Raw genomic sequence first — 13,010 nt, 5'->3', positions numbered from 1 at the left:
CGCCGGCCGGCGCGGGGTTCATCGATCCGCGCCCGTCGGCCTCCGCGGGCGTTGAAGTCGAAGTGGAGACGAACACGAACGCGCCGCCGTGCGGGAGCCGCAGCCGCGGGGAGAGGCGCGCCGGACGGCAACTTGGTTCACCCCTGATTTTCTTTTCCTGCTTTTCTCTCTGCTGCGCGGAGGAGCCGGGGCTCCCGAGGGGCTCCCAGCCCGGGGCGCCTCCTACCCACGACCGTGGCCGCGCGTGCGGGGTTTCAGTGCTGCTCATAAACGAGAAACTGGGGTGTGTTGTGTTGGCGGCTCGCTGGGATGCCTTCAGGGACTGACAGGACCACTTAACTCTCCTGAGACTCACCTGCCCCAAACCCCGCCTCCTGCGTGTAACCCCAAATGGAGTCTGGGCCCGGTGTCTGGGTTTGCTCGTTGTCCGGTGACTTGATGACTTGTTGAAGGATGTAAGAATGAGGTTTCGTAAGTGGTTAATATTTAATTAGATCATTCCCAGAAATACCTAGTTGCAGCCGGGCCCTCGGTAGAAAGGGCCTGGAGAACCCGGGCTGCTCCTTCACTGAGTGCTTTTAGGACAGAAAATAGCACAGCGGATCCCTTTGGAGCGCGCCGCCTGTGCGGCCCGGAGCCCGGGGCTGGCCAGAACTCCGATCCTCGCCAGCCTGGGCCTCGGAGTCAGGAGGGAGAGACCAGACCCCTCCTGGAGAGGTTGCTGTCTGTCAGGACACACCCTGTTTTGCAGCTGGGGGCGGGGGGGGGGGGGGGGGGGCGGCTTTCCGGGGGGGGGGGTGAGGAGGGGCGGGGTGAGGAGGCGGGGTGAGGAGGGCAGCCGCTGTGGCATGGGCCGTGGTGAGTGCCCCAACCCAGCCGAGCAGCCCAAAAGCTAGCCTGTTCTTCCCAGGACTTTAATCCCCTTGGTGATAAAGGGACTTTATCACCTTCTCAAAGCAGAGGAATTGGGCTCGAACTCAGAGACTGGTTGCTGCCTCTTAATTTTTTTCTCTGAAGCCTAGCACTTTATTTCTTGAGCCACAGCTCCACTTCTGGCCTTTTTTGCCCAAGCTGGCTTCAAACCATGATCCTCACATCTCAGAGTAACTAGGATTATAGGTGTGAGCTCCCCACACCTGACAGAACAGAGGGACATTTTATTGGCTACTGCTTGTTGGGATATTGTGAGTGAGTACAGGCACTAGAATGCGCTACACCCAGGGTTGCCTTTCCCTAACAAAGATGGCATGGCTTTATGGGACACCCCTCTGGGCAGATAGATCTTGTGTTCCTGGGCAAGTTGCTTAACTCCTAATTCTGTTTCCTCTTGGGTAAGAAATAAGGATAATTCTTAAGATATGAGACATTGTGCAGTAGGTTGAGTAATGGCCTTGCAAGAATGTCCACACTCTAATTTGTGGAACCAATGACACATTACCTGACACAGATGGAATGAAGTGCTCCTCAGCTGATCTTGGACTTGGGGATGAGCCTAGGATGGGTGTCAGGTTGGCCAGTGTCATCACAAGATTATTTATTTATTTTTCAGTTATGGGCTTGAACTCTGGGCCTGGGCACTGTCCCTCAGCTTTTCAGCTCGAGGCTAGCGCCCTACCACTTGAGCCACAGCGCCATTTCCGGCTTTTTCTGCTTATGTGGTGCTGAGGAATCAAACCCAGGGCCTCATGCATGCGAGGCAAGCACTCTACCACCAAGCCACCTTCTCAGCCCCTGTTATTTCTTTTTTTTTTTTTTTTTGGTCGGTTGTGGGGCTTGAACTCTGGGCCTGGGCACTGTCCCTCAGCTCTTCAGTTCAAGGCGAGCGCTCTACCACTTGAGCTACAGTGCCACTTCCGGTTTTCTGGTGGTTTATTGGAGATAGGATTCTCACGGTCTCTCCTGCCCGGGCTGGCTTTGAACTGCGATCCTCAGATCTCAGCCTCCTGAGTAGCTAGGATTACAGGCGTGAGCCATCAGCGCCCGGCCCCTGTTATTTCTTATATTAAGTACGGAGGGATTTCCACAAGTCAGATTATGAGTACAATGCATCTTGATCACAAGAAGGATCTTTAAATGGAGAGAAGCAGGAGAGAAGAGCGGGCATAAGACACCACTGGCCATTGGGAGGCTACTCGCTCAGGACTGTGGCGTCCTCTGGAAGCTGGAAAAGGCCTCTAGAACCTGAGGAAAGAAATGACACCCACAAGATCCAATTCTAGGTTTTGCACCTCCAGATCTGTAAGAAGATAAGTTCTTTGTTTTGTAGTTTTTTTTAATACTTAAAAAAATTGTTATGATAGGGGCTGGGAAGGTGGCTCAGTGGTAGAGCTCTTGCCTTGCATGCATGAGGCCCTGGGTTCGATTCCTCAGCACCACATAAGCAAAAAGAAAAAAGCCGGGAGTGGCGCTGTGGCTCAAGTGGTAGAGCGCTAGCCTTGAGCTGCAGAGCTGAGGGACAGCGCCCAGGCCCAGAGTTCAGGCCCCACGACCGGACCCAAAAAAAAAAAATGTTATGATAATTGGGCGCCAGTGGCTCATGCCTGTAATCCTAGCTACTCAGGAGGCTGAGATCTGAGGATCGAGGTTCAAAGCCAGCCCAGGCAGGAAAGTCTGTAAGACTCTTATCTCCAATAAACCACCAGAAAACCAGAAATGGCGCTGTGGCTCAAGTGGTAGAGCGCTTGCCTTGAGCTGAAGAGCTGAGGGACAGAGGCCAGGCCTAGAGTTCAAGCCCCATGACTGACCAAAAAAAAAAAAAAAATGTCATGATAAAGGTGATGTACAGGGGGTTAGGGTTAGATAAGTCAGGCATGAAACAAGTCACTCTCTCACTTCCTCCCAGTGTTTCCCCGACAGCCCCCTTGCTTTAAGTTTTAAAATAGTTTGTTACAGCAGCTAGGGGCAACTGATCCATCCTGAGTGTGAAATGTGCAGCTCAGTGCCTAGTATGCTGTAGCAGCTCAGCCAGTCATTGGGGAGCCAGTCATGGGGAGCTGTTCCTCCCCGCCCTGAAGTCCAGAATCTGAGACTTGATCCCAGACCTCCACCAGAAAGGAAAGCCATCTCTGAAGCATGTGGTGTCCAGGGCCCCGTGGGCATGCCTCCCGAGGCCACAGATTGCCTCGCATGATACGACAGTAGAGGGAGAGGCTTCCTCAGGCAGGGCAAGCCCTGCCGAGCCTGGAGGAGGAGAGGGGCAGGTGTTCAGAGGTCCAGTCCCCAGTCAGCCACACCTCTCCCACACAGCCTCCTGAGGGACAGAAATGGTGTAGAGATTAACCACAGAGAAGACGAGGAGCTGCAGGTATAATTTTAGGTCATCTCCTGGCCTCTAGAAAAAGTGAACGGAGCTAGGTGAAGTTTCTTTTGTGTTATAACCCTTTCAGCACTTAAGCCATGAAAAGGTTATGAATGGGATATTTTATATCCTCCTTGTCTACAAAGTTTTATGAAAGGACTGTCAATTGCATGTGGCTGTAGTGCCAGGATGCTCGGGGGCTTTTAAACATCACTGTGGATCATCTGCTGCAGCACCAGCGCCCCAGCACTAGTCTAGTTTGCAGCTTTTCCCAGTAGGATGTCTCTTAGACAACTGCAGAACCACAGGACGTGGTGTCTGGGATTTACTCCGAGTTTCTGCTTTTGAAAGGCCAAACCTTGGTGCTGTTCTCTTTGCTCACATTGGTCCCTCTGCCCAGTCTGCCCAACTCCACTGTTGGGGTGGGCAGACTTCAGCATGGTCAGACAAGGCACAAGGGCAGGCTGGGGGTGGGAGGGCTCGGCGTAGAGACTTGCTGATGGGTGACAGCCCCCACGTTGATGCCTAGCACCACAAGTACAAAAAGCACCCTCCAGCCGGGTACTGTGGCTCACACTGTAGTCCTTATTGTTCAGGAGGCTGAGATAGGAGGATTGCATTTCAAAGCCAGTTTGGGCAGAAATGGCCTCTATACTCCATCTGCAGTTAAAACTAACAAAGGGCAGACAAAGGTATGGCTCAAGTGGTAAAGCACCAGTCTGGAGCCCGATGAAAGAGGTCCTGAGTCAAAGTTCTAGTAATAGCATGTGCGTGCACGCACACACGCGTGCAAATACACACACATACAGGTCCGGAGCTTGGGAAGAACTCTGACCCATAAGGCAGGTAGCTGGAACCCCCCAACTTCCTCTTGTAGGAGTGCTGTTGTGGGGCCCGTGAAGGCGCTAAAGGCTGAGGCTTGTCTCTGTTGGCCTGGCCTGCAGTTTTGGAGCGGCTGTGCCCCTCCTCCACCCGTCAGCCATGGCAGGTGCAGCATGACAAAGGTCCAAGGGGGGCGGGGTAACGGGACACAGCCTGGGGCTTCCTGCAGAATTGCCCCTCCCCCCAATGGGGAGGCTCCCCTGACCTGGCCCTGAGTTGGACACTGGTGAATGAAACCCAGCAGGCCACTCGATGCCAGCGGCCCGTCCCAGAGCTCCGAGAGGAAACTCCAGTCCACGGCCTGCTTGGCGGGGGACAGGGAAACCCAGCCGGCTAACCCGAGCTGCCCGGCCAGCTGGTGTGGAGCCACCGTTGCCAGCTGTGTGGTGCCGTGCCGTGCCGTGCGGGTGGGCCTGGCTCACCTTGTTTGTGAGGCTGACTGTCCTCCTCCGCCCAGGCCTGCCGCCGGTCCCCATGGCAGCGCACTGTCCTGCCTCCCCGGCGCCCGCAGCACCTGGCAGTCCTCCGCTTGTCCACCTGCACCTGAGACCCTTGTGGGGGGGGGGCGCGGGCATGTGCCCTTTTCCAGGACTGGGAAGCCCCCATCTCCACGCGGGGGTGAGCGCGCGGGTGGAGAAGACAGTCCAGGCTGGACTGTTTTTGCTCTGGCTAAAATAAACATAAGTCTCAACCACAGTAGGCTTGTCTGCAGGGGAGTGACGCGGTCTCCGGCCCTGTGGGCCTGGCAGGTCTGGGAAGACGCTGCCTGGCTGGCTCCCTCTCCCTTCTGAGCCAGCCAGTGACTCAGGGCCCCGTCTTCCTGTCCCGCGTCCCACCCTCCCGGCTTGGTCGTGGCTGGGCTGTGGATCTGTCAGCGTCCCCGGGACAGGCTCTCCTGGGCAGCAGTGGCGTCTCCTCAGCCGTGGAGCGGACAGGGTGGGGACCGGGATGGAGAGAAGCGGCCCAGCGGGCCAGGGCCCCTCGCTGCCCCGATTTCCTGTGTGCTGTCAGGATCCGGCTGTGGGCCTCTCCCCTGCTTTGCATGCGGCCCCAGCCTAGCTGCTCGCTACAGAAATCCTGTGTTTGCCCTCATCAATGGCCTTTGAGGTGGTAGGAGTGTTTGAATGAGAGGGCTCTGTCTTCAAGTAAGTCTTTGGAAATACAGGGCAAAATAACCCTCCCTCTGCCAAGCCCCCATGTCCTGACTCCTTGAAGAACCATTCTGCCCCTGCCAAGGGCTGCTGCGCAGCCTCGTGATGACAGAACAAGGAGGCTTAAGTTGATTCACGTCAGGGTGGCTTTAAAAATAGAAGTTATTTTATAGTCACTTAACCGTTCCATTCTAGTGGTTAAATTATTAGCTGGAGGAATAGACACCTCCCTGAAGTTACCCACTGCCTGTGTTTGGAAGAGCTTTTGTGCATTCAAGTGTTCCTTCTTGAGTTTGTCCAATAACGATTTATTGACATGCTAGGCATTGGTTTGGGCCATGAAGAGGAAGATGAACAGTCTTCCTTGGGTCTAATCTCTGCAGGGATTAGTTCCAGACACCAAGATCCACACAGGCTTAAGTCCCCATAGAAAACAGTGTGGTACTTGCATGGAATCTCTGCGCATCCTCGAGCTACCTCTTTCTGTCATGTTCTTACACTGGTGGGTACAGAGGACCATAGAGACCCTCTGTTCAAGGCAGTGGAGGTGGGACAGCATAGCTGAACCTCAACTGGAGCCTGTGATCCTAACCACTCAGGAGGCTGACATCTAAGGCAGACAGATCCTCAAAGTTTTTCCTCCAGTTTACCAGCAAAATGTGGAAAGTGAAGACAGCTCAGGTGGTAGAGTGCCCTGAGCTCAAGCTGCAGCACTGGTGCCAAAATAAAGGGTGGGGAGGGGGTGAAGGAAGAGATTAAACCAGATGCCTCCCAGTGCGACTCCCTTCCGTGCAGCAGGGTCTCTGTGGGCTTTGTGATTTCTGCGGGGTGGGGATGGAACCAGGGCCCCTACCAAGCTGTACCCCAGCCCCAGCCCGGGCTCGGAGACCCCTGGGTTTTCTCATCCTGTGTCACAGTGCTCCCGGGGTGGACGACAGAAGCCATCCTGAGGGGATCCAGGCAGGGAGCCCCAAGGAGTGGAGTGGTGTTCCTGGCTCTGCCCACCTCCTGTCCCCGCCCCACGTTACTGGTGGCTCACCAGTTCCCAAACCGGAGTCCGCTTCCGCACTCGCGGGTGTTGGTGTTTGTGGGCGTCCTTGGCTGGCCCCTGGGGAGGCGAGGCCTGTGCGCGGTCACACAAAGCCCCGGGCGTCTTGGCAGCACGGCTGTCCACACAATGGAAACGGGGTCCACAGTCGCGCCATCCTATCCGGTGCCTGGCAGGGCGGCCTGGGGGAGTGACACAGCGCGTGTTACGGTCCTGGCAGTGGCGGTGGCGCGGGGTGTCTGGGGCGGGCTTGCCCTTCCTCCTCACCTTCTGTGGCTTGCCCTGGGGGAGGAGGAGGGGTTGCGCTGGGGCAGAGTGGGGACCCCGTGCCCCCTCTGCGACCCCCTTTCTCAGGACCGCAGCTGCCTCAGTACCCCACCTTTGCACTTGCTTCGCAGGGCTGTCCCCTGGCCCTGCCTTTCTTTTTTTTTTTTTTTTGGCCAGTCCTGGGTCTTGAACCCAGGGTCTGGGCGCTGTCCCTGAGCTTCTTTGGCTCAAGGCTAGCACTCTACATGAGCCACAGCGCCACTTCTGGCTTTTTCTGTGTATGTGGTGCTGAGGAATCGAACCTGAGGCTTCATGCATGCCAGGCGAACACTCTGCCACTCAGCACCTTCCCAGCCCCCTTCCCGCCTTTGTGCGGAAGTCGGGGTGCTGCGCTATAAGCACCACACCCTGCCCTGAGGAACCCCCAGGGCGTCCCACTGCCCTGGCCATCAGAGCCCTTGGGTCAGTCTGTCTGTCTGTCTGTCTGTCTGGGAGGTCCTGTCTCCTGAGGAGTCAGGAGTTGGGGTGCTGGTAAGCAGGGTGGGGGCCCGGACCGCTGCCTCCATCCGATGGCCCTCCTTCCCCAGCTGAGCCTGCCATTCCTACTTGCAGGTGGTGGTCTGTATTTTCCTGGGGGTTGCCAGCCACAAGGGTCCCAGGGCCGTGTGGAGCTGCCGGGCTCTCTGCCCACAGGGCTGTGGCCGGGTGAAGGGAGGCCGGTCACCAGCCAGCGCGGGCACCTGTGAGGAGCACCTACGCGAGCCTGGGGACCCCGAGCCCGGGCTGCTGCTCAACTCAGACTCCAGGACTTCACCCAAAGCAGTCAAGGCACCACCCGAGATGCCCCGTGTCCCTCACTTGGGTGACCTGGCTGCTCCTCTGAGGGGGGGGGAGGAGCGCTGATGCCTCTCCCAGCTCCACAGACCCCCACTGTGCGAGCACTGGGCCTCCTTGTGCGGAGCCCAGCGGCCCCACACATCCACCCTCCCTCACACAACAGGCCTGTGTTCCCGGGGCCAGCCGGTGCCTACAGCCAGGGCTGGCGACACGGCGCGCCTGTGGCCAGCATGGTGGGATGGGCCGCAGGGCGGCCGCAGACAGACGCTGGCTGGGCTCCCGAGCGCGCGCCCGGCACGCAGAGGGTGAGGGCAGGACCGCTGTGCGCATGGCACTGACCCCGCACAGGGAGAGCCACACGTCAGATCTGAACAGAGCAGAGGGGAGCCTCAGCTCCTAGGCGTGAGGGGTGCGGTGGCACCCGGAGTGCCAGGGAAGCAGCGGGGTGGGCTCCCCCCGGGGCCTGTGTGCGCGCAGCTGTGGCCCGGCCCCGCCCTTCCCGGAGCCTTCCTGACCAGGCGGCAGCTGTCCCCGAGGCCGGCTCAGGTGGCAGGGCGACTAGGGTTACACACTCCAGAGACGGACCCCCAGCTTTCGAGCGGCAGCTGCTCGCCCTGCCCTGGGCCCTTGGCTAGGGGACAGTGGTCAGGAAGGACATGGGATGTGGAGACAGACCTGGCTGTGCTCTTACTAGGACAGACAGACAGAAAATGGCCGGTTCACCAGGAAGATGGCATTGTTACCACCCCTGTAACTGATCAGGTAGCCTCTGGAGGCATGCGGCTGAGCCGGCACCCCCCGTGCCACTACCGCAAGCGACTGTCCCTCATGGGGACAGAGTCTCCCCACGAGCCATTAGTGTCTCATGGCTGCCACATGGCTGTGCGTCCGTGCAGGGGCACGGAGGGGCACCGGCGGGGCACACAGGAGCAGGCGGGGCAGCAGCCTCTGTGGGGCTGGGGCTTGGCGCCTACGGGAACCAGTGCCTCTATTTCCCCTGGACTGTGGAACAGCAGGAGTCGCCCCCACCCCTTCCCAATGAGCTGCGTCAATGGGCCCTGTGTGGAGGGGTCCACTCCGACTGGATGGGGCCGCACAGAACTGTCCCTGCGCAGCTCTGGCAGCCTCAGACCCGTGTGTCTGACCTGAAAGCCACTCCGCCCTGCCCGGCATCGCCTCCCCGCCGAGGCCCCGCCCAGCGGCGCCTGCCATCGCAGCAGAGCTGGGCGCCGGGTGGGATCTCAGCTCTGCTGCCCAGTGCTGCTCGGGGAGGGCACGGGGCCGTGGGAGGATGGAGAAAGAATGTGCCACCGCCACTCCTGCCCGGCTGCTCTGCCTGGACTGGCCTGCGGTGCAGGTTCCCGGCTGACCCGCCTGGCGTGGCTCCAGCCCTGCCTGGCTGCGGTGCGCTCTGCCAGCCTGTCCCGTCCTCCTGCCCACGGCCTGAGCAGCTGGCCAAGTGGCCCGGCGACAGCCATGTGCTGGCCGGGCTGGGTCGGGGCCTGGGAACCTGGGCCGCTTTGGTCAAGTGTGTGGCCGCCTCCTGTTGGGTACCGAGCAGACTGCATGGGGGCAGCTGATCGGGACACACCCAACAGAGCAGGCTGGCCTTGTGGCAGGCAGGACAAGAGGCTGCTGGCGGGGGGGAGTGGGCTGGCGGTGGCTTCTGTGCCCCCCTGCCCCGTGGAGGCGAGACTAACTCTGCTCTGTGTCCCACAGGCCATCAGCATCAGCAAGGCCATCAACAGCCAGGAGGTCCCTGTGAAGGAGAAGCATGCCCGCCGTATCCTTGTGATCCTGGGGAGATGCGGGGTGGGGAGGGGGGCGGGAGCAGCAGCAGCATTGGGGCACGGCGGGAGCAGCCCTCCCCTTTGCCTAGCCATACCCGCAGTCCCGAGGGGAGGAGGCACCCAAGCCAGAGCCCGTGTCCCGCACTGGGGTTCAGCTGCTGTCTCCAGCACCTGACCTCGCCGCACTCCGTCTGCTCTGCCCTTGGCCTTAACGCTAGAAGGCATCATCCTGGGCACGCACCATGAGAGGGGGGCCTTCACCTTCTGGTCATATGCCATCGGCCTGCCGCTGCCCAGCAGCTCCATCCTCAGCTGGAAGTTCTGCCACGTCCTGCACAAAGTCCTCCGAGACGGGCACCCCAATGTGAGTGCTGCCCCCCAGCAGACCGCCCCTCCCTGGGCCATATTGCTGCGGTTGGCGCCTGTGGGCGGTGGAAGAGTGGCCCATGCCACTCTGTCCTTGTCAGTCCCAAGCTGTGGACCGGGGCTGGGGACAGTGCTCAGGAACCGCCCCCCCCCCCCCCCCCCCCCCCGCAGGTGCTGCATGACTGCCAGCGGTATCGGAGCAACATCCGGGAGATTGGTGACCTGTGGGTAGGTCCAGGGGGGCCCCGCCTGGCGATCGGGGCCTGTGTGAGCAGGCCTTTCCTTTGAGTCTGGGGCTCTGGACTGGGGAGGGCCTTGGGCCTCCTGTGAGGGTGGCCGGTGTGCGCAGCCAGGGTGTGCCCTGAGCCGGCCAGAGTGGGCAGGACCCTGCCTGGAGCCGCGCGTCTCATCGCTGTCCCTGGGGGAGGGACACCCGACGCAGGCGCAGCGTGGCTGGCATGGCTCCTGGCCGCGGTGCCCAGGCTCGGCACACACTCAGGCAGCCCTCCCACAGGGACACCTGCATGACCGGTACGGCCAGCTGGTGAACGTCTACACCAAGCTGCTGTTGATCAAAATCTCCTTCCACCTCAAGGTAGCTCCCTTGGAGATGGTCCCGCCCACTCGTGGGGAGACTCCAGACACCTTGTGGTTTCTGAGGTGGGGGGTGGGCCCCAGCCCCCCTTGACTAGAGGCTGTGTCTGTCCGTCTATCCTCCCTGGGCTCTTTCCACCGCCCCATGCCCCCAGCCAGCCCTCTGCTACCTGGCCGGGGAGCTGGGCTGCACGGGGCCTCCCTAGCCTCTCCCTCAGTGCAGCACTAGATCAGGTGGGCCAGGCATCGGGGCGGGGCCTCGCATGTGGTGGCCAGCTCCGCTGCAGCGCGGCTTTGTCCGCAGCACCCGCAGTTTCCTGCTGGCCTGGAGGTGACGGATGACACGCTGGAGAAGGCAGCCGGGACTGACGTGAACAACATGTGCGTGTGTGCCCTGCCCCCTCCCACACCCCCGTGCCCCGCCCCCTCCCGCACTTCCTTGCGGGGCTGGGGTGTCAGGTGTGGCCGGAGGGAGTCTGGTGCCCTGTGAAGCAGCCCAGGGTGGAGGGCACTCTGGTGCTGTGTGAAGGCACTGCGCAGGCGTGCCGTGTGCTCACCCCCCCCCCCCCGCCTCCCTCAGCTTCCAGCTCACTGTGGAGATGTTTGACTACATGGACTGTGAGCTGAAGCTCTCGGAATCAGGTGAGACCCCCCCCCGCACCCCCCTCCCCGACCCTGGAGACCTGGTGTCACTCTTGTTTTTGGCACTGGGGATGGAAAACCCAGGGCCCTGCACGCCAGGCAGAAGCTCTACACTGGCGCCGCTCCATCCCCAGTATTTATTTTTTGTCCATTATGAGGCTTGAACTCTGGGTCTGGGCGCTGTCCCTCAGCTCTTCAAATCAAGGCGAGCGCTCTACCACTTGAGCCACAGTGTCATTTCTGGTTTTCTGGCGGTTCATTGGAGATAAGAGTCTCCGACTTTTCTGCCGGGGCTGGCTTTGAACCATGATCCTCAGATCTCAGTCTCCTGAGTAGCTAGGATGTCAGGTGTGAGCCACCAGTGCCCAGCTATCCATCGCCAGTATTCTTAATGCACCTGCCTCGGGGCGCCCACCCCTCCCAGGAGGCGGTGAGGGGAGCCCCCTGGTGCCTCCGTGCAGGGCGAGGCCTGCCTGCCTCTGGACCCGTGTGTCCACCCGAGCACTGAAGGCGTCGCTTCATTGTCCCCATGAGCGTGAAGTGCAGGCTATGGGGGAGCCCCCTCAGGAAAGTAAAAAGCCTGAGTCACGCCAGACTTCCTGGCCAGGAACTGGCACCCACCCGACAGGAAGTCCCCCTGCCGGCTGCAGCATGACCGGCTGGCTGCAGCTCCGAAGCCGCCGTGTGACTCGGCGCTCCCCGTGTGCACAGGTGCTGCCTGTGCCAGGGCGGGCAGGGCGGGCAGGGCGCCCGGGGCTGGAGTCTGAGGCACCCTGCGCCCAGCCACGCAGAGGGCTCCGGAGGTGAGAGGCCATGTCTAGGTCGTCTGCCCACTGGGGCGAGCGTGACCAGGAGCGACCAACAAGCGCGCTGAGCCCACGCCCCTGGCAGCACAGCGGCCGCCATAGCTGCCCGCCTTTCCGCTCCAGGCTGCCCTGGGCACTGGAGGCCATGTGGGCGCACGGGGGGGGCGCAGCCCTGAGCTCCGGTGATGCTGGTGTCTGCAGCACTGCAGCCGCAGCAGGTGCAGCCTCCAGAAGCTCCGGCCGCAGAGGCAAAAAGGCCCTGACCTCTGAGAACTGGCTGCGTGGCCCCGGCTGCTTTGTGGGAGCGGAGGGGGGGAGAGCTGCTTCTAAGTGCGCCATGATCAGGAAAGGCCTAGAGAACATGGCGCCGTGGACAGGCGCACCTCGAACGGCGGCTTAAAGCCCACACCGTGCCCTTAGCAGGCTTGCTTCCGCACCCCTCCCCCGCTGTCCCAAACCCCACACCCCAGGCCAGGTCAGCCGTCCCCCAAGAGGTGCCCCATGGGCGCATGGCCACTCTGGCGGCTCTGTGTCATCCTCTATGCTCCTGACAAGGGCCGGCTGGGGAGGAGGCAGGCCGCGTCCACCCCGGCAGATCTGATCCAGGCCTGACTGTCAGGGCCCCTGGGCGAGGGAGGGTCACACTGTCACCACTGCCCCTCGGTACTTCCTCGCTGGCGCTCCACGTGGAGGCTCGGGGCGCCTTCGCTGAGCTGAGCTCCCTGTGCCCTGGGCGCATGCTCTGGCACCGGCCCAGGAGGTTGCGCTGCCCAGGCTCCGTGTGAGGGCGGACCTGCTGGCGTGGCGGGCATGGTGGTCTGACAGCACAGTGAATGGCGCTCGTCTTTGGAGGCGCCGCTCACGCTGCTCCTCGTTCTGTTGTGCAGTGTTCCGGCAGCTCAACACGGCCATTGCCGTGTCCCAGATGTCGTCCGGCCAGTGCCGCCTGGCCCCGCTCATCCAGGTCATCCAGGACTGCAGCCACCTCTACCACTACACAGTCAAGCTCCTGTTCAAGCTGCACGAGTGTGAGTCTCCGCCCTGTGGCTACGCAGGAAAGGGAAACCCACACGGCCCCTTGAGGAGGAAGAGGGCCAGTGGTGTGGCTCATGGGGGGGAGGGGGGGTTAGAGCGCGGGTAACTGCAGTAGGCCCTGGGTTCAATCCCTGGTATTTGGGGAGGAGGAAACCCGCCAACACCTCATTACCTATTTTTATTTTATTTTATTATTATTATTTTTTTTTGTCGGTCATGGGGCTTGAACTCTGGGCCTGGGCGCTGTCCCTCAGCTCTTCAGCTCAAGGCGAGCACTCTACCACTTGAGCTACA

At 60.7% G+C, this 13,010-nt stretch overlaps 1 protein-coding gene across 1 annotated transcript in view; it reads left to right on the top strand.

The window, feature by feature from the left end:
• Window positions 1–4,410: 4,410 nt before the first annotated feature.
• The window catches only part of Hip1r (huntingtin interacting protein 1 related), a 14,983-nt gene continuing 6,383 nt past the window's right edge, over window positions 4,411–13,010 (top strand). The window contains exons 1-11 of the mRNA XM_013023061.1: window positions 4,411–4,587; window positions 7,259–7,508; window positions 7,667–7,788; window positions 8,246–8,365; window positions 9,203–9,266; window positions 9,495–9,637; window positions 9,811–9,867; window positions 10,154–10,234; window positions 10,538–10,614; window positions 10,814–10,875; window positions 12,569–12,709. Of these exons, the coding sequence (XP_012878515.1) occupies window positions 4,411–4,587; window positions 7,259–7,508; window positions 7,667–7,788; window positions 8,246–8,365; window positions 9,203–9,266; window positions 9,495–9,637; window positions 9,811–9,867; window positions 10,154–10,234; window positions 10,538–10,614; window positions 10,814–10,875; window positions 12,569–12,709 (1,294 nt within the window). The remainder of the gene's footprint in view (window positions 4,588–7,258; window positions 7,509–7,666; window positions 7,789–8,245; window positions 8,366–9,202; window positions 9,267–9,494; window positions 9,638–9,810; window positions 9,868–10,153; window positions 10,235–10,537; window positions 10,615–10,813; window positions 10,876–12,568; window positions 12,710–13,010) is intronic.

This window comes from Dipodomys ordii, unplaced genomic scaffold (genome assembly GCF_000151885.1).
Source record: "Dipodomys ordii isolate 6190 unplaced genomic scaffold, Dord_2.0 Scaffold66, whole genome shotgun sequence".
NCBI lineage: Eukaryota > Metazoa > Chordata > Mammalia > Rodentia > Heteromyidae > Dipodomys > Dipodomys ordii.
This window is presented reverse-complemented; position numbering and strand designations above follow the sequence as displayed.